A 26,570-nucleotide genomic window follows, 5' to 3' on the forward strand; every position below is an offset into this window, starting at 1 on the left:
TTAAAAACTGACAAGTTCAAAAGATTTTTTAACATTTGAAAGTACATGAACATGTTACTGAGTTTCTAATTTAAATATTGTTTAGTATATGAGGGAGAGGGATTGTCTCCATAATCCTCAAAACTCCTCTTATCTCATTTAGGAAGGCAACCAACTCAATGGTGTCAGGCGCTGAAGATGTATGAGCAATGGAGTTCAGCCAGCCTTGGTAAGCAATGTGCATCTATAGTAGAAATCTATTGATTACTGTTGCATTTTTCATGACTTTCATATTTTTATCTCCATGCTTTTATTAATACTGTATTTTAAAAATAAGATATTTGTAGATCAGCCAATAGATGGGACAATCAATATCGATAAGCAATCACTCATTTATTGCATTGAAAAATACAATTATAGGAATGTAGAATTTTGTAGGTCCCCTTGTGCCTCATATGCCTCCACAAGACCTCCAAATATTATGTTCTGTCCTCTGGCACCAGCACCCTAGCAGGAGATCCTTTAATTATACATGATATGTGTGCACAAAACCATTTAAACATAATTTTTTAAAGCATGATATGATTTAGGAAGAGCCTCTTACCTATTATAGACATACGCTTGCGATCACTATTAAAGTCCAGGATTCCGAGCACTTCATATGTGATTTCTTTCTCCAGCTCGCTAACAGTGATGGTGCTCTGAGTTCTCGATAGAAACACAAAACCGAAATTCCTTGCTGCTGTCACCAGGGCACCTTCATCTGGCGATGCCGCTTGGTAGATGATTTCACCATCTATAAATCAAACATGAACTTCAAATCAATCCAGCCGAGACATATATAGTACCATGTGCAAAATGGTGATTGGAAAATCCCAGCAAATGGAATTATTCATTAGTTAGCTAAAAGAGGAAAGGGTCCCATGGCAGGAGTCTCTCCTCCTATCTACAATTGTTGTCTACAGAAGCATGCACAGAACAAAAAAAATCTTTAACACTCATTGGGCCTAAGTGCTTAAAGCTCTCCAAGGCTGGAGAGGATACACTTTCATCAATGAAGCTGGGTGATGCAGCAAACCTGGAATGGATTTCTCTAAAGTAATTTGCTATTTGGAGAGCTGTAATAAATCATGTACACTGTATTTTATAATGAAAACACAGGTGCAGAGTTTAATATTCTTGCAGGGTACCGAGCTGTGCTGGGAAAGTAATCACACACTGCTCTACATCAGCCCCTAACCTTTATAACAATACAAATTTGTATTGCACACTTGAACCCTATACAGATATAACCATCTCAAAAGAACCTACAAAATCCACTAACCCAGATTAGGGCCTTACAGAGTAAGTTTTTGGGGAGAAGCTATTTGATATACCAGTATGTTTTTGGGAAGTGGGAGGAATACATAGGTTTCCTTAAATGCCCATAAAAAACAGACAAACATAAGGAGAACATATCGATTTCATGCAGACAGTGCTCTGCCTAAGATTTGTATCTGGGACACTGGTGCTACAAAGTGAAATAGCTACTGAAACACCTTGCTACCATGTGTGTGCATCAGGTATTTTTTGTTTTACAAATTTCCCTTTAAATTACAACTATATACATCTATTGATCATTAGTACTGTATAATATGAAGTACTCAAACATTTTATTAAGGTAAACACTTACCATCCGTCTTCTCCACCATGACGGTGTGGCACAGAGACAGCAGCTTGAAGAACAGACGGACATTTGGATCTTTCCCTGATCGGATCTGTTCTATTAAGTAATGGTCAGTAAATGTAAACTTTGGGTCTGCTAATGGATTCCAGCCAAAGTCTACCAGCTGCAAATAGAAAGATCAGATGAGTATAAAATCCCTGCACGTCATGTAAAGTACTTTATATTTACACACCCCTAGGACATTTTAAGCCTATAATGACCTCTCGGATACAACTCATACTCCCCCTTCTCCTTCACATCTTGCTATTTGCAGTGCTGGGTAAACGTCTCACTTGGGTTCAACTACAGTTTGATATTTGAGCAGCAGGTGGCACAGTAATGCCATTCTTCTTGTTATCCCATAGTACAGTACCTGCACATACAGACTATTGTACTTCAATAAAGCTCGATTTGTGAAAGCTCCCCAGCAAATTTGAGATTATGATTTTTTTTATACCTTACATAAATCTATTTCAATTTTATTTTTTTATTTTATTTATATAAGTCACTTTTCTAAAATAATATTTGTCCAAACCTTTGCATACAACCACAGAAACACACAAAGAATATATCTACTCACCTCGCTATAACTAGACTTCTCTCCAGCAACGTGCCTCTGCTCACCTGCAAAAATAAGGATTCATTTTTAAAACAACGTTCAAGTATTAAAAGCCAATTTACAAGGTATACTGAAAGAAACCAACGAGTATGAAAAAGCATAGCATGATCACTTACATCACATTTACATTTTCCAGTACATTACATTGGGGGAAGGCACACATTACCATTATGCACCTTAGGGGGTTACAAAGCACAGTAACACACTATTGTGAGTTTAGTGCATACTGCTGAGAGAAAATATAGTGTATGTCTGATTTTGATTTGATTTGAATGAGCTGCCTTAATACAGCATGTGAGACATAACGTGTCATTGCAACACAGTGGGATTATTGTGCGTGAAAGGGCAGTTTAAATAGGCATCTTCAAAGCCTACATTTTAGTAAAAGGAACAAGCGTGCCTAACTAAGATATGCAGCATCAGTTGAGTTGAAGAAGGATCACCACCTCCATTTCATTTAATTTCATTTCATTTTGGCAGGGCGTTGGATCAATTTTAAGAACACATGCTAGACATCAGATAGGCACATTTTGTAGCATATCAATTGGTCTTGATAAAGTTCTTTAATACTAATTTGACTGGATGATGTCACCATAAGTCAGGAACACAGAAAATACAGCATGGTGGCTCAGTGGTTAGCTCTCTGGCCTTTGCAGCGCTGGGTCCCAGGTTTGAATCTTGCCCAGGACACTATCTGCATGGAGTTTGCAGGTTCTCCCCATGTTTGTGTGGGTTTCCTCCGTGGTACTTCGGTTTGCTCCCACATTCCAAAAATGTGCTGTTAGGTTAATTGGCTTCCTCCAAAATTGACCTTAGATTGTATTAATGACATATGACTATGGTAGGGACGTTAGATTGTGAGCCCCATTGAGGGACAGCTAGTGAGATGACTATGGACTTTGTACAGTGTGCTACATGCGCTATATGAATAATGTGTATTATTATAAAAAATAATACTACTACTACTACTACATGGGATGAACATGAGATATAAGAAATAGCACAGGACATCCAATGTGCATCACTGAACTCACCATAGGTCTCCCCATTAATTGTGCACTTTTTGAAGGTCATTATATTCTGTGTCAGTGTGCCGGTCTTATCGGAGAAGATATACTGGATTTGTCCCAGTTGCTCATTTAGTGTTGTAGTTCTGGCTTTGGCCGGTGTGTCTTTCTCCACGTGGTACATCTGCAGATCCCAGTTAATGAAGTAACTCTGACCCAGACGTATCACTTCAACACTAGTAAAAAGAAAAAAAAAAAACATTTAATACTGTTTGGCACAAGTGCCTAACCTTTCATTGGAATATCCAATGTCCCCACTATATCTAAGTGTTAGAAAGTGAATTTGTCCATGCAGAATAAAGCAGAAAGTTACTTTAGGATCAGCCAAACTTACATCACACAAGATTTCTAATCACCTCCTACAACATTTATGTTTATAGAAACACCCTTAAGCCGAACACTGGGATTTAATTAAAAAAAAATGTGCCACCACACCTACCCCCTCCCTTTATCAAGCTTGGATGCAGATTGAGCCAAATTTTAGGAGTTTTTCAAGGGACAAAGCATGGGTAAAATATGTCTTTTCTTTTTTACTACCGGACATGCACCAAACAAACAAAACTTGAACGAAAATGTTTTCTTGAGGTGTTGCTTACCTCACATACAGAGAAATAGGCACCATGGTGTTTAGGACAATAATGTACCCCCAAAATGCCAAAAATCCTCGATAAGAGGGAGGGTAATCATTCCCATCGTAGAGGTACCAGGATACATTTGCTGGTCCTAAATTAGCTTCCCAGAACGTCTGACCAATAGCAAGGCCCGCTGATGCCAGAATGAGCAGAACAAATATCTAAGGGGGAAAAAAGAATTATTAAAACTTGTATTAAGCATTTGTTCAAGGAGATGTATACATGTATTCAGGGAGTTTGAAATACATTTTATATTACTGTTACAAAATCAGTTAAGCAACAAGCAGTACTGAAAACCATTTATGAATGGATTTAGCTAATAGAAAGAGTTGCTTTACCGTGTACACCATGTAGTTCATCAAGTAATCTATTTTTGTTCTTTTTAATCTGGTCTTTCCACTGTTCCTCATTATTTTTGTGTCAGCACCTGAAATATATATACAAAAGTGCATATTAATTTTTTGAAATGGACATGATCTGTATAGTCACCCTGTGTTTGTGTAAATTCATCATTTCAGTTTGCACTAAATCCCATATTGATAGGATTACTGGCTTCCCCCCAAACCAGCGTCATGCTGTGGATGATTGTAGTGGGGAAAATTAGATTAGGAAGGCCATAGATTATTTTTATATAAATTATTTTGAGATTATGAAAGAGCCAATGGGAGTCTTCTATAGGGCCCAGAACATATACAAACACAAGATCTCATATAAGGTCTTATAGGGCCAAAGGAAGCATTCTACCTGCAAACAGGACCAGCCCGTGGCAGTAGGATGTATTGCGAATGGTGCAGCCACGCAGGAGGATTTTATCAGCATCTAGCGGGTAACTCATTCCCCTCCAACACAGAGTCCCCACAAACTTATCCAAGCGATTGTTGGGCTCTTCACATATTACCAGTCCTAGAAAGAGAAATTGATATAACATGTTTATTTATTTATTATCATTTTCCATGCCACTCTACCAAGTATGAAACAAACATTAGTACATAGTAAAGGGATGCCCAATAACATCAATGTCACAGACGGCAAACACAAGGAACAATAGCACTTGTAAGCTTTAAATCTAAAGTTATAGGAAGGAAACGAAAAGTAAGGCTATGAGTAAGCAAACAGTATCTGGAGTTGATAAGATTCTGCAAGAAGCAGTTCATGGTAAATGAAGGGAATGATCTGGGTTAGATTGAATGTTTCCTAAAAAGGTACGTTTTAAGGGTTTGTTTAAAGGTTTCAAGGGTTGACGAGTGATGAATGTGTTCTGAATGGATTTCCAAAGGAGGGGAGAGATTTAGAAGAAGTCTATTCTAGTGGAACAGAAGAAGGTTGTTTGCAGAACGGGGATTAGTGTTAGGTTGGTGTCTGAAAAGTATAGAGGTGATGTATGTAAAAGGCCGATCATGGAGAGCTTTGACGTTTAGAGTTAGAGTATGGATCTGAGTAATGGGCAGCCAGTGAAGAGTTTAGAAAGGAAGGGGTAAACAAAACAGTTGAGGAACTAGAAGACAGCTGGGGGAGTCAAGCTGCCACAGAATTCTACAGTAATCAAGGCTGACCATGATGGGAATATGCAATTGCATTTTAATCAACATTTATTGTTGGTTCACATAGAAAAATTTAATAATATCATGGAAAAATAATCTATTTTTATTAATGTAAGCAAAAATAACAGAAACCATTTCTGCACCACCCAGTACTTATAACTAATGTCATGTGTAGCTTAGGTTTCCTGCCTTTTGGCACAAGGACAATCATTTACTTTTTTCTGCACGCTTATTATTAATAGGCTGCTTTGAATGGCAAATTTAATTGGTTTTAGGTCTGCCGCTATAATAATTTGACATGTCTGGGGACAAAAGAAGAGTTGCCATGAGTCATATCTGCAGGCCAGTTCTATAATTGGCCAAAAAAAGGGGCTGGGTGGAAAAACCTGATCAGTAGTAACACATTATTAGTAAAACAATAGTATTTTACATATATACAGTAGTTTATGGATTATTTATCATGCTCAAGACTTAAAAGATTTAACAAAAACACTTTTTAAATAACTAAAAAAAACAAAAACAAAAAACTGCATATGAACTTATTTTATTAACTGTGCAAACACAGTACTACATTCATCTGACGTGTTCTGTCTATACAAAGCATGAATTGGCCATGGGTCATAGATAAACCCTGTATAAATTTATGTAAAATAAAATGTAAAAAGTATATAAAATAGTTACAAAAGAGCTAGTAATATAAAAAGGTAAAAATGACTCAAAAATAACTATAGTTACACTTTAAAAAGGTAAAAGCTGTGTTGACTGTAGTAAATTTGGCTATAAAATTTATTTAAGGGGTTCAAACCCATCCAGACAGGTGAGGCTCCTTTAGTTTTAATATAGTCCCTTCTTGCATACAAGTATTCTAAAACCAAGCACACACAATGTTTAAAAATCTTTCTTCACACTCTTTCTTTAAACTTTTAAAACCAGCCAAGGTGTACATAGCTGAAGTGCTGCAGGACCATTTGTCTCGCCTCAATGGTTGTTCAGTAGAACAAGGTAAAAACCTAGTCTGGCCGACTTGCTGTTTACTTTACAAGCAGTTAGGATTTTATTGATGTCCTTTTTCCCACTGGGGGGGGGGGTTCCTTTGTCCACTTTTTCTGGTAATGTGACATTTGGGAGGAGCCCCTAAATCACTAAATTAGATTGTGTCTTTTAACCATGGAGGCAGCAAGAAAAACATGACATTCTAACTTTTCTTGCTCCATTTAAAAGTAGAATAAAAGAGCTTAATGTTTCAAACACAGAGAAAGAGCTAGGGATATGAGGAATTTTGGAAGAAAGATCTGTAGAGCAAAGCCAAAGTCATAATGAACATCAAAGGCACGACAGCTCTCTTGGAAAGTGGTCACTTTGAAGCGGCATTGGAAGTTGTGATAGTTTGCTCGGAATGACTGATAAAGCATTTCAAAAGAGAAAGGTTGTTTTTTTTTTTTTTTTTAGCAGACCTCAATATGGCTGGGCTTGAATTCATGACAAGTGGAAGTGACAGACCTGTCTGTTATCCTCCTGGTCTCAGGCTGCAATGATTTTCCTCCCTGACTAACTATGGCACAGTGCCCATTGTTCCTACACAGCATGACCTGGTCAGCATGCACACCGTTACCCCTGCATTCCTTCACACTCAACGGATTAACGCATTGTTTCCAATATTACTTGTTATCCAAAACACATTTTTAAAGGAACACCAGCAAAAAAGTTACAGTTATTGTATCAAATTAAATACAGCTACTTAACATATTTTATTACCATGTAAGCTGCATATGTGTCTGCATTAAAGTCTGGTTGATGTCTAACACCACTTATCTCTTTATACTCCCACCCCAAAATTATAATTCATGACTAATATATGTGTAAAGGTTTCAAACTTTTTTTCTAAAGTTTGTGAAATGAAAATGTTGCTTCCTTGTGTTCTTTGCCAAGAACCAAACAATAGGCACACCCCTCTACACAAAAGAACCCAGCATAGCCTAGTATTGCAGAGAAGGGTCTGGATTGGGTCACTTATGGATTACTTTGTCCTTTACTAGTCTAGTGTAGTCAAGTTCCTGAAGCCTTACCATCAAACTCAGCGAGCGATTTCTCATCCTGCAGCAGCTTGTCAGTCACTTCAAGAGACATTCTAAACTTTAGGTTTGTTTCTCTATAACACAAAAAAAAAAGAATCATCTTATTAACATTGTCAAATACGTCAGAAATTGAAAAAGTCCATGTACAAACTTGTATATAAAAATAGTCTTAAAAATAATGCATATGGGCAACTACTTAGGTGACCAAAATCAGGCTAACTGGGCGAGGGCCATGCCCCATAAGGCTCCATATTAATATTACACAGTATTTATTATTTTATGTTCTTTAATACATTTTTTACAATTTATTATTACAGTATTTATATAGTGCTGACATATTACACAGTGCTGTACAAAGTCTATAGTCATGTCACTAGCTGTCCCTTGAAGGCACTCACAATCTAATGTCCCTACTACCCTAATGTCCCTACTATAGCCACATGTCTTTAGTAGATTCTAAAGGCAATTTTATTGGGGGGAGCAATAAACCTAACTGCATATTTTGGAATGTGGGAGGATATCGGTGTTCCCAGAGGCAATCCACACGGGGAGAATCTGCCAACTCCATGCAGATGGAGCCCTGCCTGGGATTCGAATCTGGGACCTAGCGCTGCAAAGGCCAGAGTGCTAACCTCTAAACCACCATACTGCCCATACTGGTAAATATTAGGCTCTAAGGTCCCATTCTCAACGAGAAAATAAGGTAAATTAGACATACAGTACATGTGTATGCTTCCTAGACCAAGTAACAGGGTACAGTGTAACTTATCCCAGTGGAAATGAAAATGAGCAGTGTCTTATCACCTGCCAGCTCTCTGTACATAAAAGGCTTTGGATACTTAACTTTCAAAAAGCTAAAGGTGCACCGAAATCCACGTTATTGTAATGAAATTACTGTCTAAGGACTAAACCTATCCTCAGGCTGGCCTCATGTCTTCTTGTTGATTCATTGCTACCACGGAAAGATGGAACTTTAGTTCCTTGAGTTAGTATTTCCACAGTAGCGCACTTTAGCTTTCAGATCTCCTGGGAACCTCTGATAAGTGTACTATAGGATATGGTGCCAACTTCAAACTGCTATACTTTATTTATTATACCACTTTTATAAACTCTGATAAGATGTCATCACTGGCAGCTGCCATGTTTTCAAAGAAGCAAGATCCTCTAGATGTCATCTCCTTTTATGAATTACTGACCTGGAACAAGCATTCGTTCACTGCGACTTGCACCTTTGAAAACATTTCAGCAGTAGCAGGTTCCCTTTATCATTGGCATATTAAAGGGATAAAAACTAACAGAGCATGTCTGGGCAGCACAGTTAGGACAGACATACATTTCAAATAGGCAAACTATTCACATAACTTTCACTGGCTCAATTAAAATATTCATACCCATCCAGTTCTGCTGTCTCTACGTAGCACAAGCTGTTTGGGTCGGAGCTGGACAAAAGTAGCACATCCGCCTATGGAATTAAAAATACAATCAGATATTTGGAAGGGTTAAGCAAGTGATGGTTCGATGGTTAGGCACATACATTAACAGGATGGGATCTTTATTTTTTTATATCATCTTGCGATAAAGAACACAACACTGGTCAGACAGGAAGAATCAGCATATAAAACTTGCTCAGAGTACACTGCCTACCTGCCGAGTGTCTCTTCTATCTTACCTTCTATTACTTATATTCTAGGCTCACGTCCTATAATCTCTGAATGGACTTGAAACCAATACCATAGCCGACATCTGGAAATTCTAGTAGCTTAGCAGAATTGCACTTAACACATTCCCAGTCATCACCTTGGCACATGCAAGCAGCATAACATACTCCTGTTCTGCATGCTTGATCAAGGTCAGTAACAAACAGGACTGGAAATATATTTAAAAAAAAAACATGGCAGCCAGACAAGCAAACACTCTTAGAAAGAGAAATCAGCAATGGCTGCCTATGTATTTAAAGGAAAAGCTTTCTTTGAAAGCCATGCAGCGCTCAATCTGCAGAGTCCCATTTTCACAGTCATTACTGCAACTTCTCCTACACTCAGATATTACAAACTTGTATTGGCTCTTTGACTATTATGATGTATTCTATATGTTATTAGTTAGCTGTGAAAGGAATAGCCATAATAAGTAGGACATATTATTAGGAGTCAGATGTTATCCTTTCGAAATGATTTAGTAACTACAATATAATTGCACTGGTTCTATATTTACACTCTGAGCAATTCATTAACAATATACTAGCATAGGGTAAAGCCGCCTCCTGCTCTTGAAACAGCCTCAACTCAATGTGGCCTGGATTCCACATATCAAAACATTCCTTAAATCTTGTTCATGTTAACATGATTGCATCACATAACTTCTAAAGATTTATCAGCTGCACATTCATGCTTCAAACCTCTCGTTTCACCAACTCTCAAAGGTGTTTTTTGGGATTCAGATCTGGTGATTGGCCTACCATGTGCATACTAATGAGAAAGTAAGATTATTCAGACCAACGGTCCAGTTTTATGGATCCTGTGCCCACTGAAGCCTTAGCATTCTGCTTAGGAGAGAAGTAGAAACCAAAGTGGTCTTCTTTTGTTGTAGACCATCTGCCTAAGGGTTGGATGTGTGATGCATTCCAGTGCTTTTCTGTTCATCGCGGTTGTAAGGAGTGGTTATTGGAGTAAGCAGTCAGCTCGAACCTGGCCATTCTCATCAACAAAGATATTTACTATTTGCAGAATTGCTGATTACTGGATGTTTTTGTTTTTTATGTAACAGTGCAAGTATCCTATTGAGATCCTAATACATGAAAGTCCCAGATGATCAGCAATTACAGAAATACTCCAATGTGTCCGACAGCCAGTTTCAAAATCATCAAGACCCTTTTTTCCCCAAAGTGATGTGTGATATGAACATTTACTGAAGCTACTGATCTGTATAGCCATGATTTTACACATTGCGTTGATGCCACCCGATTAGCTAATTAAACCAGTTTGCATGAATAGGCAGTTTTAGAGGTGTTACTAATATATGGCTGGGTATATATCACGTTATACCTTAGAGAGAGATTAGATAATTAAAACTATCTGCATGAATAGGCAGATTTAAAGGTGTTTCTAATAAATAGCTGGGACATGGTATATCATTGTATTCCAGAGATTTGCAAGGGCTTCCTTTTGTATTTACTTTGGTCAGTTAACTATACATTTGTAATGGAGGTGGTGATCCATCTTACAGAGACTCAAAGTCACAAGTAATCAAAAATGTTTTTGTTAATAGAACAGGTAGGGGATAAGATCATCAAGAAGTGAAACCTATAAAAATTGACAACTATCTAAAGGATTTACCTTACTTTGAGATATTTCCCCAAACATTCTATTATGTCTAAAGGACAGGAAGTAAAAGGAAATCAATTCAATTGAAAACAGTAAGTAGAGTAAGAGTCCATTTAAAAATGATATATAGCCTTATCATAGCCATACCTGTTCTTTACAGAAAAAAAAAGTGCACTTGACAAATGTGCTTAGCCGGTAAAATGCCCAGGTATGTGACATGTCAATGCCATATGGCCAGCTCTCCTATAAATAATAAAGTTCTCTCTGCAGCATTAAGCAAAAGTACTCAGAGTCACTGCAATCTCCACAACTAAGCCTATGTGTTCTAAATGGACCAGAAAATGCAGACCAAATTGTGGAAAAAATGTGGGTTATAAAGGCAATCTCGGTTTTAAAAAGACCCCAAAACCTATAAATTTCCTTTAATACCATACCAGCCTTATTAACATATAGGTTACAGTAAACACTGACCGGAATAAACTCGTTTTTGTGGATTTTTATGACGTCCCCAACTTGGATGTTCTTCCACTTTGTTTTCTTAAACCTAAAGAAAGACAACAATAAGATGTTGACCAATTATTCATTGCTTGTTTGTTCATTTCTCCCATATTTTTTTTCAGGCTTCTGATTGCTAAAGCCAAGGGAACCTCTTAAACAGTTATAACTTTTACACAAATGACATTGGGGTTACACAACCGAATGCCCATATGCAAAAAAGTGATTAGGGGAGTTCTTCAGGTCCAAAACACAGGCAGGGAAATTCTATTTTAAGGCATCATTACGTACAAATCCACTACGAAGACCAAGGTTTTATTTCTTAAATTGGACAATATAACCAATCATTCCTAGGGATAGGTAAGGGACTTGATTATCCTATCCACTTGGAAACCATATGATAAAACAAAAATTTTCAAAGCAGGCTAACATTTAGACAACATGCGGGAAAACATTTACTGGACTAAATACTCAATGAAAAGTTGCAAGAACATTGTCAAATATTGGCCATGAGTCTTTGGATGTTGAAAAGTTACTTTTATCATTTGTAAATAGTTTTTTATAACCTACATTACCTTCCATTTTCTATAACTTCTGAAGGTCGATTATTAATTTCATTATCCATTTTATGGCGAGCCTTTGAAAATAAAACAGCCAAATAAACGCACTGAAATGTACAAACACATTACAGCTTATAATGATGTTGATACATATGTCGAATTAGTGGGATTAGAAAGTTCCCAAATATTAGGTTCTGTACCAGGAAGGGATAAAGATTTCCTGTCACATAGCAGATGGAAACAACCAAAGTTCCTTTATTGTTGCATATGAGTTTTAGAAAATCAGAACATCAACATTTTTCTTTCCTAATTAAGTCTTTGGTTTGTTACAATTGGATATGGCTTGTAATGAGGACTAGTGTTGAGGACTCGGAAGAGCCAGTAACAATCAGAATTCAGTGAAAGCCAAGACAAAAACTGTTACCACAACCCTTTTTTTTCCTGGATGTGACCCTCAAGCTCTGCCGATAGTCCAATCTGCCCTCCTGACATGGCAATGTATAGAGATAGGCCATTCCACCCAAGATGCTGCACTGGGGGGATGAAGGCAATATCTATTACCTACTATGAGAAAGTAGGGTGGGTTCTGGTGACCATGGAGGGGGCATATGAAAAGGTATTAAAGTTCTCCAACGGTTTTGGATTACTATTTGAACTGATTGATAGTACCTTCTAAATGCAAACTTTATTATTTTAGTGCAAGTCTAAAGGAAATAATTAACAGAAGCTGCCCATGGCTGACGTCCTCTTCTGTAAAAGCAATTTATATCCTATCTTGCTAAGGTGGAGGTTTCAGTAATTTATAGTTTATCATTCTGGAGCAAGTATTAGGATCAGCAATGCTAACTATGCTAATGAGAGGTCTGAATTTTTGGACAGACATGTAACTAGCAGGAAGGTCAGTAATGGTAGCTGCAAGTATGCCTGAATGTGTAGCTTCCTTTTTTGGGTTAAATACGGCTCTAGACATCCTAACATATTTTAACCTAGTCTCGCTCCCCATTACTCCATTCTAAAAAATGCCAGCTATTACACAACTTACAATATCATCTACAAGATCTTTAATGGCAGTGATCCCCAGTACCAGCAGCAGAGGTATAAGAGTGGTGGACCAGGATACTGTGGATATTTGAGGAATAGTCTGCAAGAAAATAAACACCAACATTTAACATTTCAATTAAATCTGAATATATATCACCCTGAACACATTAGCAAATATTAAGGTTAAATGAGAGTCATCAAGACTTATGAGTCAGCTCATCTTACTGAGTCACAACCAAAACTATGCAATTTATTGAGATGTACATGGAAATATTTATTGTGCAATATTCACTTATTCAAATGACTTCCTACATGGACAATATAGATATTTTACAACAAGCCACATAGTTGTGGGTTGGGAAGACAGCAGTAAAAAGCGTTTTTTTGGCCAGATTCTGTTTCCATATTTATGACGATGACATCCCTCCTATTGCGGTGACTGTGTGCAATATGATACTCCCAGGATTTATTGTCATTTTGGATTGGGTCTCACACACTGACGTCATGTGATTATAAACACTGATTATGCAACAATTTATTGGACTTTAAAATTATGGGTTGCTTGATAATTAGCTCTAAAGTGACCTTTCATACCTATAAAGTTAGTAAAGTATATATAGTAAAAACTTTAAAGATTTGTATAGCAAAAGTAAGTGGACTGACAGGTTTTCATTCCAGTTTGTGCCTGAACTAGGTAGATTTGTTCTCTTCACCTGCCCTATAAACATTATCACTGGAAAACAGGTTAAATATGTCAATGAGCATATGGATAATGGACATCCCGTTCCTGTTAAAATTGCCTTTTTGGGGAATATTCCCCACTATCCAGAGGTTGGACGAAGTCGTCACCCTTCAAGTCAAAGTCACCAAGAATTCTTCTAAGTCCAGTCCCAAGTCAAGTCAATTCATTTATATCCCCATGGAGAAACAGAGCTCTGATCCTTTTCTTAAGCACAGGATCGCATTCTAAGTTCACAGCTTTCTCTTCTGAAGGGGCCAGGGAGGAAGGCAGTGAGGCTTTTGTAACACTGCCTTCCTCCCCATCCCCTTCACCTGTCAGCAAAAAAAGACGGGAGTCAAGTCACAAGTCGAATGGCAAGTTGCTGAGCAAAAACCCCAAGTTGCGTCACAAGTGGTTCATTAGGCGACTTAGGTCGGACTTGAGTCCAAGTCGCGTGACTCGATTTCCAACCTCTACCAATATCCAAGGTATAGTCACGCTGTTCAGATATCCTCTCACTTTCCTAAATTCCCTTCCAATGGGGCACAAGCAGCAAAAAAACTGAAAGGGTCCTTTCCCAACAACACATATTTACAAACATACACAAACTTTAAAAGAAAACTTCATCATTGGTTAACCCAGTGGACATCTTCACCCACTAAGCCTTAGGCTTTAATTTATGTTACCTAATGGGTTATCTGATAACTGGGTTATGTCACTGATGGCAAGCTGCTTGGAAAAATGGAACAAAGGCTTTGATGAACATTTGATCGGGTCGGATCATAATTCAATATTTAACTTCCGACCTGTCTTTGGGGGTGTTTCTATATTAGATGAAGCCCTAAATACCTAATCCTTAAGTCATGCATTGCCATGATTTTAACCAGCTTTCAGTGTCAGAAAATGCCTAAATATATTACGGTCACCAACCACCAACAATTAAGTCTGCAATACCACCTTGAAAACCAACTATTAGTGGCAGGTTACAGTGATCCATTGATCATCCTTTAATATTAAAATCCACCCACTGCACTGATGGAGGTTGCATTTTAGTCGTACTATAACACTGTTGTTATGTCCTGGTGTGATAAGGGATGTATAGACCATCTCCTGAAGATTACTTTTTATTTTGTAAATATTTTCTTGTTATTTTAATGAAGGCAAGTAAATAAAATTGAAAAACTCCAGTAGAACAAATGTTCACTAGATTTCAGTGACTAAACACTTAAAAAACTAAAGTCAAAGCACGTAAGACAAAATCTCCCTAATTGCTTGCCATTTTACAATACACAGCAGTGAAGTATGGCTCGGAGAATGGAATCACAACTTGCGGAGGTAAAAACAGGCATCAGTTAGTGCTGAACTTGTTAAATGCCAGCCTATTGACTGGATATGATATTTAGGGACCGATAGCAGGATGGTGGATGGTATAAATCCAGAGGAGTTTAGAACTCGGGGTGCTTGGGTGGAAATCTAAAGGCAAACAACACACTTCTATTATACCATTTCTGAGTCATTAGGAAAGACAAGCTTTAAAATTATTAGCAAACCATTTACACAAGAAACACTGAAACTGGAATAACTAGAATTCTTTGTGCATTGCAAAATATGTAAAATTACATTTATGTTTTGTCTTGATGGGATTATGTTCCTTGTGAATTGTGGATAAGTCACTAAAGAGTCAAAAAAAAAAAAAAAAGACATCCTAAGTATACAAAAAATGTTTGCCAGAGTTACCTGGAGGATGAGAAGGACCAAGAAATAAGCATTAGCCGCTCTCTTAAATTGTTCAAACAAGTTTACTGGCAGGAAGGTTATTGGGTTGTACTTGTAAGTCTTGATTGCATTCCCCTAGTAAAACAAAAGGTCATATCAGTTAGGACGCAGTGAGCTACTTCTGAAGACTAAACATACAAGTGAATTCACAGCTTCTGTTGCAAGCAAAGGTGTTTTGCATTTCAGGGGCTCAAAAGTAATTGGACAAATGACACAAAGGCTATTTCATGGGCTGGTGTGGGCAATTCCTTCGTTATGTCAGATGAAAAGCCTGGAGTTGTTTTGGGGGGGGGGGTGCTTGTATGTGGAAGATTTTGCTGTGAACAGACAACATGCGGCAAAGGAGCTCTCCATGCAGGTGAAACAAGCCATCCTTAAGCTGCAAAAACAGAAAAAACCTATCTGAGAAATTGCTACAATATTAGGAGTGGTAAAATCTACAGTTTGGTACATCATGAGAAAGAAACAAAGCACTGACGAACTCAGCAACGCCAAAAGACCTGGACGTCCATGGAAGACAACAGTGGTGGAATTAGAAAAGCTAAAACAATTATTTCAACAAAAATAAAAAACACACCGAGTATTTGCTTTTCTTAAAACACAGGTATGTCTTCTTCTTGAATTCAGGCTGGTCATAGAAATTTCGGTCATTGGCTTTTACTTGCCAATTGCATTCTGAAATAAGATAAAGACATAAAAATACTTTGTAAATAAGTATTAGCAGGTGGAGAAATACACAAGAATTTCAGAGTATTTTATTCAGTATTTTGTAAAAAAAAGTATAACTGAACATAATAATCAGAGTTGCAAATAATTTAATAGTAATTGTCTAGTTTAACTAAACATTTATCTTTTTTCATATAAAGATTGAATATGTTTTTTGCATTTAAAGTAATAAATATAATATGAATTTTTGGGTTTCTATAATCTTTTGTGTATGTAACTATACAAGTACAGATATATTAGATTGTTACATATTATATATTTGCTGTTTGTATTTACTATTCTGTCCATCTCAAAACTAGTATATTATGATTTTTAACAAACTGTATTTATAAAGCACCAACATGTTACCCAGCGCTGTACATTACATAGGGGTGCAAGTGACAGATACAATCAATGACACAGAAGCAGGAGAGGGTCCAGCCCTGAAGAGCTTACATGACAGCACGGACACACAATGATAAAGGATTTTAAGTCCTAGGTCTAAAAAGTTTGTTTTGGCCCTATCCACACCCTGAGCTTCTGAAGGTAATTATAGAAGGTGCATATTTGGCTTTTATAGGAGAAAATCCAGATTTGCATATAATTATACTTGCCCCCGCCACACTTAACACACACCTCTCTGTTGAACCCATTGTTAATAGTGTAATAAAACCTTCTCATTTCCATTGCATAACCATTTTTGGACCCTGTGATACAATAAAGAATCCGGTTTTTTATTTAGAATACACTGATGTAGGGAATGATTTCCTAATATATTCTTCCCAATTCTAAAGCAAAATCCAACACAAGTAAATGACTTGTGTAAATGACTTGTGTCATTCAGTGGCCATATCCAGAATGGAAAGAGCAAAACATAAGTGGGTGAGGGTTTAATATTATATATGATTGGAGGCAGGGGTGAAAATCATCCTTCAAAACCCCATATTGCTGCAGTGAGAGTGGTGTTCCTATCTCCATTCACACAAGCTAGTCAGTCTGCAGATATCAGTGTGAATTATTCAGGACTGACCTGCAGGAATTGTAAAGCTGTCAACGTACAGATTAGAGATAAAGGCTGCCACGTGTAAGCCATTGTAGCGCATAACCAAGAACAGTCGCTTGCTGTAACTAAACCATGGACATGTCACATGTTTTTCAACATTCATCTGCAGCATTTCATTAAGAACTATTATTAGCAGTGGTGAAATGGTCACATATAAACCTTATATATGTCAGTCCAGCCAACTATTTTGCATGAATTAAGCAACTATTGTCCCCCCCGCCCATACACTTGAAATGGGGGGAGATGCAGTTCTAATGTGCACGCAGGTCCTGATACTTCCTGCAATGCAGCCTTACAGTTGCCATATGTATGACATGATATGTTATCCATCACTGCACTCCACTTTTTCGTTGTAGCAGTTCTGGGATTACTGCCAAACTTCTAAGCCCTGAAGAAGAAGGTATTCCATGACCCTGAAACATGTTGCAAAAACATAACATTTTAAATAACCTGACTTCAAGTTTGTCATTCCTAAACCTCTACTTATTTTTCTAATACGTCGGACAAGTATTATTCACTAATTTTCACAAAAGATTTATCCAGTTCAATTATTAAAGCGGTTTCTTCCAGTAAACACTATTTTGGCTTTACCATTACTGGAAATGAGAAGATTTCTTCCACGTTAAAGTTATATATTAGTAATAAGTGTAGTCCAGTGCACTAAATTTTCAGCCTCCTATATCTTTTTCAGATGCCCATCTACCTCTCTATGGCTTTATTTCACCAACTTTGGGGTTTTGGATATTTTCAGCTTTCCAATTGTCATCTAATTTATCCAAGTACAAATCTAACAGGAATACCAAGACTCCCGCTGATGACTGTCCTAGAGGTTCCCGCCCTACATCCACATTGCAATCAAAAATTCCTAGGCTGTTCCGACGGGCCAATCTTCAATACTTCCTGATAATGCCAAAGCTACCTGGCTCATTTTGGCCCCTGTTCAATCCTAAATACCACTTAGACTGCACATCATATACCCAATGAGTCAATAAGCGCTGTGGGCCAAAACCACTTCCAGTTGTCTCTTGCCGACCTATTCACACCAATCTTATTCTCTACAAATATAGACACCAATTTATTCTGCAGTTCCAAAAAATCTGAGAAGGCTGATAAAACACCATTAGAGAGGACAGGACACCATTACACAGGACATGTGTAGGCAAATTAATAAACACAAGATTGCAAAAGCCACTTTTCCTTCCGTCACATCCTCCCTTGATGTGACGAAATGAAAAGGGACTTTTCGCAACCTGTGTCCTCCCTTCCCATTACTAATAGTTCCTGAAAGCCTTTTGTAGAGGAGCCAGTTGTAAGGCAATAGCAGATCAACAGCCAGAGTTAAATGGAGCAAAGTTTAATGATGCATATGGGTAGGTTTATGAGACTGTTCTCACGTTCTGAGGCTCCCATGCCTTATTATTACTAAAAGAGGGAAATGTAAATCTACTTGTTGGCACTCCGGTGTGTTACTTTTTACAGCTAGCGGATAGTTCTTACAGGTCTTCTAATGCCAAGCAACAAAACATTGCAGTACATGGAAAGGTTAGGACCTCTAATGAGAGAATACAGAAGCTGCCATTGCTGAACACTAAAGAATGCAAATTGCATGGATGTAAAGCTGATCTTCTGATTTCAGTAGTCTCAGTCACACCTGGAACAAGCATGCGATAACTGTGACACAATTAGGTGAACACCTGAGCTGCATATTCATTCTGGGTCAGTGATTCAGAAGGCATTAAAGGCACCAGAACACAAACCAAACAAGGTGTATTTGTAGCACCAGGTCAGAAATGTCAACGTAATCTCTTTTATTAGGTCCTCTTTATCAGAAGTCTTATTTTATATAAACGTTCACTTTATTACAATAAATTACTATGCTATTTATTGCTGGATGGCATCACATACAAGCTCCAGCAGAACAGTTTACTATATGCTGTTACAATCTGCACCAATACCCTCATACACAAGACCCAGTGCCAATGGTCCATAGAGTTCTGCAGGGCACCAATTGCCTCTAGCAGTTTCTCACAGTACGCCCATGATCTTTAGCAGTCTCCTGCATCATGTTAAAGACATTCTTCTATGAACACCCCTCCATTGACATCCTACTACTTTATCATGTCTATTAGGACTTATTTATAGGCATTTTCACCTAATACAATAATAATTACAAATAAAATTATATAATTTGGTCCACTTACTATAACAGTTTTTAGGGAGCTTCTTGAAGCATGTTGGTGACCTGTTCAACCATTTATCATTTATTTAGTTGTGCAGAACTTTGAACACTGAGTTTTTTGACAAAAAGCAAATAAATTTTCTGGCTATAGATGTTATAATTTGTTTTTGAATGTGTCTGTGAAATGAATTATTTTGACATGTTATTAGAATTGCAAAGCTTTATGAGATTAGCCATCCTTATCGGGGCATAAAAAGTCCACCCAGCCCAGAACCAACTGTCACCTTTAGGGACTTGCTCTCGACTCTGCTCTGCTTGTTTATTGATTCTGTTTTGTTCCGGTTCAGGAGAATCGGGGCTCTCTAACTCATCATCAGTTTCATCATCACTGTATGGGACAACTTCATCATTTGGGCCCTGTGAATCCTCTTCAAATGTTGTATCATAATCGGTGTCCATGATGACTGCAACCTGGTAAGAAAAGGACAGGGTTTGGTTACCAAGCACATAAAAGAAAAATTAAAAACAGTATAACCAGACAGGTTGGTACAATGAAACCAAAATGACCTCCACCAAATCAGTGCGAAGCACAGTTGAGGCTACTTATTATTCTCATTTCCATCACAAATCCAGAAGAGGGTTTATTAGTCATAGCAGGCCCATGCACATAGAAGGAAGCCATGCACGTCATTTCTTTATGCACTTGGATTAATTGTGCTACCAGAACAGCTAGTTTAGAATATGGCTAAAGCAAGAACTAAGATACAGCATTTCAATCTTTTTGCAGCCGTTTTAAGCTTGTTGGCCATCAATAGCACAGCGCATGGAAACAGCAACTGCACATGGCATGAATGCTTCTATGGAGTTGGCCAGTAAAGTTATTGAGACAGAATATTGTAGAACCAGCCAGATAAATGCATCCCTGTTTTGGGGATTGTAATGGAGCAATGTTATGTAAAATCTTTTGTTTTAGGAAAGAATTGCTATGCTTAGCACAGGAACCTTTAGTAAGTAGGGAGGTTGCTGCTGTATTTTGGTTCAGTTACCCAAGTCTTGTATGTAAATAAGAAATTCTGACTACATCATTTATTGAATGAGTATTGAATACAGGGGTGAGAGTATAGGATAGTCAAGCAGTATTCTTTAGAGATCATCTTGCCAATTTTACTTTTAGGATCTTTATCATTTTAGTTGATAAATTATGTCCACATTTATTTGGATTCTGAACTGGATAGATTGGGTACTTGAGGGTCAAGCAGGATGGCAATACATGTTCTTAGCCTTAGCAAAACATTGAATTAAAGAAAAAAATTGCACACCATGCCCACTGAGAATTTCTTCTATTCTAAATTAGCACAGGACACAAAACTAGACTCCAATATGTTTTCTAACCTAAGTACTTCAGTGTTTTTTGAAGACCTGGGAAGCAGTCATACTCTTCAAGTTTCTAATAATGCTATAAGCACTTTGCTAAAGAGGAGCTTAAGCTGGGGAAAAAGAACTCATTTCAGAAACTGATAACGGCCTCTGCCTGCTTGTAAATTACCGTATATATTTGTGCAATTGAGATCTGTATTTAGAATTAGGAAAATTATAGGTTTATCATTCATTTCATGGTCAGTGACTCAAAAAAGACCAAGAGAATTTTCAGAACGACAGCTTACATATTTCCTTTCATTTCTGTGAGATGGCTTTTTAACTTGAACACTGGTTTTTATTACCTTGTTTAGGCTCAATAAAAAAATCTGTGCAATAAACAAAAATTTGTCCATAGAAAGGTGTGACTGTCATCTAAAGACCATCTACGGACAAAAATTTACCACCTCCCTCTAAATACAGAGGTTGCTAGGGATTCCTTGAGGATTGAGTAAATTGTGTCTCCCAGGTCAGTATAACTGACACCAATGATCATTTTGGCTATCAGTAGGGGTGACATTCATCCAAATTACCAGCAAAATAACTGACCACCATGCTAATGTACTGTGAGCCGTGGATATAGTAATAATAGACCTGAAAGTTAATTTAAGGGTTCCCTACAATAAAATAAAAAAAAAATGAATAAAGTCTTCTGGAGACTGCTTTACCTGTGTTGCCAATGTACCTGCACCCCCAGGTTTCCTACAATACCCTTGATTGCACATCACTGCTGCTAGTTTTCTCTTCTGCACCCTATGAGCACCCCTGGACAGCCAATACAAAGTGTGCATGTCATGAGGGTCAGGATTTGTACACCCCAAGAAAGACCCCACCTGCTGCAATGAAAAGAAGAAAGAAGACCCTGGACTGGATTGACATAGCCTTGTTATCTTTAGGGAAACACAACTAAAATGTTGTTGACTTCATAACATAACCCAAAAGCAAACATCTTTACAAATGTTTAAATCCACAAAAAATAAAATGGGGAAAAAAGCCAAATTTGAACTGTGCAGTGAAAGAAAAGGAAAGGGAAAAACGCTTTGTTCAGCTAAACAATAGACACTTGCGCACTCCCTGAACTATTGTAAAGGAGGACTTTTCATAAGATGAAAGGAGTAGAACCTTGAGTAAATAATTTAGCAGATTAAATATTAACTTGAGTCATATACTCTATTGTACAAAGCTCTTCAAACCAGCAATCTGGAGATACTATGCACAGGTTATTGGTACTAAATAAAAAAATAATCAGTCTTTACAGACACAGCCAAAACAAGAGCCAAGCTACAATACTGTGCACACAATGGCTCAGTCTGCAGAGCATTCAGCCATGACAAAAAGGGGGGAAAATCATTTCAAGAGTGGAGGGGTTTTTAAAATCACCTATGACGTCTCCACAGCCAAGGACAAGAAATTCAAGAACCAACCAGCACAATAGCGATTATACTTCATTCTAAACAACTTTGACAGTGCACACAATTCCCCTAGGATTACATTACATCCTGAAATCTCAGTATTGGGAACTCATTTTTTTAATAGTCACGGACCATCTGCTATAACCAGATGCAGTGGGAGACAATTTGTCAAATTCCCAACTCTTACAGGAAGAAACCTTTTCTACCAGTATAGACAAAATCTCCATTATTCTCTTTGCATGGATTTGTAGTAATGGAAAAGTGAACAGATTTCCAACTAAATTTCTATATGGGCTTTTGAGTGTTTAGATAAATGTGTCTCAATGCCATGCATGTTGGACAACACCTAAATATACCCAATTCTGTGCAGCACAATGGGCGGGAGTTTGGTGCAATGCACCCATTGGACCCATGTGTGTGTTTTGGTGCCCATTAAAAAAAAAAAAAAAAAAAAAAAAAAAAAAAAAAAAAAAGGAGCCCCTCTCAGAGTTTGACAACTGCTTTGTCGTGCAGTTGAGTGTGGCTGAGGATGAGCTGCAATTCCTCACATAGAGAGGGTAAAGAAACCAGGTGGCCAGAAGAAACACGTTGCGTTCAGGAACCACACTGCAATCCTCCACAGCCACATGCCAATGTGTGCACAAAATGGTTCCCAACTTCTCCAATTCAGCTGACTTGTTGGAAGTCTGGTTGAGCCTTTAGTAGTATGCCGCTATCATCTGCAAGTCTGAAAAGGCCCTAAGGGCTCATATCTATAGGCTTTGTAATCAACACTGCGTTTTCTATTCGAATTTATAGAATTTAATGGCTTTGACTTACAGTTCTTTAATAGGACATGGTGCATCCCTAAAACATAGAACATGCTTCACTGCCACGTGTACTGCTCAAATAAAGTTAATGGGATTTTGCTGACCTGCGTTTGACATATCTTAAATGTTGGAAAACCAAGGATGCTAACAAGACCCCAAAATTTGGAGTTGGACATACTAATGACCCCATCTACCCAATAATTGGCCTCAAAGGTGAATACAATAGGGTAGTTTAGATGACACAATCATACCTTTAGCAGCCGTTTACTGAATATGTAACAAATGACAGAAGGATATGCTTTTCTAAGAACAGGGATGGACTACAGGCTTACTATTTATAGGGATTTTGTCAAGCAGAAAAGTAGGCATTCCCTGGAACTCATAACGACATAATGACTACACATGGCTTGTACAAGATAAAACACCTCCATAATTAGGGTATTAGCTCTGTAAAGCCACTGTAATTGCAGGCCACATAGAACTTTAATGGCTTTGTGAGTATACAAAATTACTGACAAATTTTATACTATAACTAAAAAAAAAAAAATCAAATAAAACCCCCACTTAAAATAAACCTTTACATATATGTCTGACCTAAATCAGCCACTACTGCAACCTCTGACCATTTGAATACGTTACAGTTTATTTTGGGATTTGGAAAAAAAATGCCCAAATGAAACAAATTGAAACACAAAGAGAACAGACGAATTCCATGCTACGTACGTGCAATTATTGTCGCTGGAAAAGAACGATTAATGACCCATTTCTTCATAATCGTTTACAAAAAAAAGTGCACAATACCGTCGAATGACGAATGTTACTGGAAACGAATGACCATCCTGGCGGATCCATTTGGGTGGCGATCGTTCACCATCTATTTTGTGTACGGTCGTTTAGTAATCGTGGATTGTTCCGCAGTACACATAACTTCTTGCACTGTTCAAATGATCGTATCTAGTGTGTACATTATTGGTAGAATATATCTGATTGATCAATCGCATCACTACAGCATATAGAGAATCGCTCACTATACGATCACTCAAAATAATTGTGAATAATCGTGGATCTGTCGTTAATATTCACGTGTGTACCTAGCCAAAGTGTACAGGCCAAGATAGGAATCTGCAAATCTGATTCAGGTAGAGAAAGGAAATTGGAATTTGCATATTTTTTTCTGTAGAGTTACAGAGCATTAGAGGCTTTCTGTAATTGTTACTTTATTCTCATTTTAACCTGTGATTTGCTCTTTAGTGCCTTATATGTTTAGTCTGGCTTCCGAATTATAACACGATAGTAATTAGAACTGACTATTCCACAGCAAGCTCTTTAATGACACTCTATTATACTAGAGACAGAACAGGTTTTTTGGTCGGGGTCATCTTCCTGGCACAATTACTGAACAGTTTGCTTTCTAAGGTGTCTTCATTCAATAGAGTGCCTAAACCCAGATGTGAGATGTCTAATGAAAGCCTCCGAGACTGGCCACTGCACAGACAAATAACACTGAGATCTATGCAGCAGAAGGTCTCCGAGGATGAAGTGCTAATCACTGCCATAGATGCTCTTTTTTAATGAAGACCCAAAGGACCTTGCAGGTGAACACAGCTCAGGACCAGGCATGGGGGCAACCTTTTATTCTGCTGGCACCATGCTCTATTGGGGCAATGACATGTCTGATGTTACAGACAAACTACAATTTAAAATGAGTGTATTGTAAACCCTAAATGCAATGAAAATAAATAATTGCCTCTTTAAATATGAAATACTTAACTCACTTTTTTTTTGCTATACTGGTTTGATCTACCTGCACTCCAGCAATGGCTTCATAGTATTTTTTTAGAGCAGATTTCCTCTTGACAACAAACACCATGTCTGTGTTGTATGTTAAAAAAAAAGTCCCTTGAGGTCTCCATGTGAATCTTATGACGGCCACCCCGGAGCACAATTAGGAGACGAAAAGATGTAAGCCTATAATGGGACTATTCAAGGGACTTCATGGCAGGATCCCCAGGAATTAATTTATTGAAAGCTTTAGATTTAGAGATTTAAAATTACTTTTGAGATTGCATTAATATGTTAAGGTTTGGATGAGGTTTTGGAGATTAGATTTATATCTACTCTAATTTACTGTAAGCCTCAAACTAATCACCCAGAATACAGTGAATTCACTCATGCTGCAGTGCACCCCGACACAAGGCAATGTGATGCTCATCTCCTTTCATTGCAATTAATGGGCAAACAAACACACGTGTGTGCAGCAGTGAGTTGTAGCAACACAATGAATTGCATATAGCAAGAATGTAAGACATATTTTCTATCCAATGTCTGATGTTCTCGTGTATTGGACAATATGCAAGGCACAGTGTACAACGCTGCACCACCCATATTGTGAAAGAGCCCTAAGGCTTTGTACACAAAAGCTGATTTTCACATCCAATTTCCAACCTGATCAAACAGTCACATCCTTAGTTAATTTACCAACTAATGCAAATCCAACTCAGCAACTCATCATAAACAAAAGCCTTATCAATCAACCATTTGGGTGTAGAACAATTGGAAATGTTGGTTAACATTGAATGAAAAGTACACAAAATTAAATGTTCATGTGAATGATACAATTTAGAAACATTTGGAAGAACAGGATATCGTACACAACTATGCCATGTTTTTGGACTTTGTTCACTATTTGGAAAATCCATTGAGTGTGTTGGTGAAGCAAAAAGATTCGCACTAGATCTGATCACATGTGCTAGGTTTCAGGTTTTAAAACTTTAGGAAAATGTACCACAAAGTTTAAAAATAGCCCCGTACTTTCATCTTGGGTAGTGCAGTTTATCTTTACACTATGTGCTGCACTTACTAGTTGCTTGATACGTGCAGGTTTTTTAACACACTATACATGCATTTTCATGGACACATGGCATAATAAAGTAGAAGTGTTGATTCATTCTATAAGTGTCACGTTGACATGCAGTTAATTGTGTGTAGATGTGCCGTGATTCCCAGTGCGCTATACGTTGTATGCGTAAATCCTTGGTGCCCAAACTATGGCCCAGGGGATGAATGTGGTTCTTTTGGCAGTTAATACGCAGCCCTCGAGGCCCCCTTTGGAAAACAGTGTTTTGGTGCCCAGTGAAGGTAAACTTTGGCTTCTAGCAGGTTAAGAACTTAGTTTATAATTTTATCCTGCTTATTTTTTTCTGTGCTATCCACACATCTTCAATTTTTATACGTTTTCCTTTTTAATACATCCTGCCAAGTATTCATTTATAAGGTGTTTTTTTTGCAATGATCTCCAGCAGCCTCACATGATATACTCCTAGCCTTTGATTGACTTGAAGCATGGACCTAGTATCCAACAACTTTTTTTGCAGATTGACAGTCCTTAGACCATTTCGTATAGTATGCTTACAGGCTTCGACAGCTTTCTGTAGCAAAATATATATATATATATA

At 37.7% G+C, this 26,570-nt stretch overlaps 1 protein-coding gene and 1 long non-coding RNA gene across 3 annotated transcripts in view; one reads left to right on the top strand and one right to left on the bottom strand.

Moving 5' to 3' along the window:
* The window catches only part of LOC140334261 (phospholipid-transporting ATPase IC-like), a 50,486-nt gene that overhangs the window by 10,268 nt on the left and 13,648 nt on the right, over positions 1-26,570 (bottom strand). The window contains exons 2-16 of one of the 2 annotated variants that reach the window (XM_072416523.1): positions 19,763-19,949; positions 16,109-16,206; positions 15,493-15,606; positions 13,036-13,134; positions 12,009-12,070; positions 11,410-11,482; positions 9,010-9,080; positions 7,610-7,692; positions 4,747-4,905; positions 4,341-4,429; positions 3,967-4,163; positions 3,338-3,546; positions 2,265-2,308; positions 1,652-1,808; positions 584-775 (exon numbers count right to left, since the gene is read on the bottom strand). In XM_072416523.1, coding sequence (XP_072272624.1) covers positions 584-775; positions 1,652-1,808; positions 2,265-2,308; positions 3,338-3,546; positions 3,967-4,163; positions 4,341-4,429; positions 4,747-4,905; positions 7,610-7,692; positions 9,010-9,080; positions 11,410-11,482; positions 12,009-12,070; positions 13,036-13,134; positions 15,493-15,606; positions 16,109-16,206; positions 19,763-19,937 — 1,822 coding nt within the window. In that variant the 5' untranslated portion in view covers positions 19,938-19,949. Of the gene's footprint in view, positions 1-583; positions 776-1,651; positions 1,809-2,264; positions 2,309-3,337; positions 3,547-3,966; positions 4,164-4,340; positions 4,430-4,746; positions 4,906-7,609; positions 7,693-9,009; positions 9,081-11,409; positions 11,483-12,008; positions 12,071-13,035; positions 13,135-15,492; positions 15,607-16,108; positions 16,207-19,762; positions 20,351-26,570 lie in introns of those variants that run through there. The other variant, XM_072416524.1, reaches the window with a different exon arrangement.
* The window catches only part of LOC140334262 (uncharacterized), an 8,688-nt gene continuing 1,507 nt past the window's right edge, over positions 19,390-26,570 (top strand). Inside the window, exon 1 of the long non-coding RNA XR_011921499.1 lies at positions 19,390-19,952. This is a non-coding gene — a long non-coding RNA (uncharacterized lncRNA). The remainder of the gene's footprint in view (positions 19,953-26,570) is intronic.

Source organism: Pyxicephalus adspersus, chromosome 6, assembly GCF_032062135.1.
Source record: "Pyxicephalus adspersus chromosome 6, UCB_Pads_2.0, whole genome shotgun sequence".
NCBI classification, from domain to species: domain Eukaryota; kingdom Metazoa; phylum Chordata; class Amphibia; order Anura; family Pyxicephalidae; genus Pyxicephalus; species Pyxicephalus adspersus.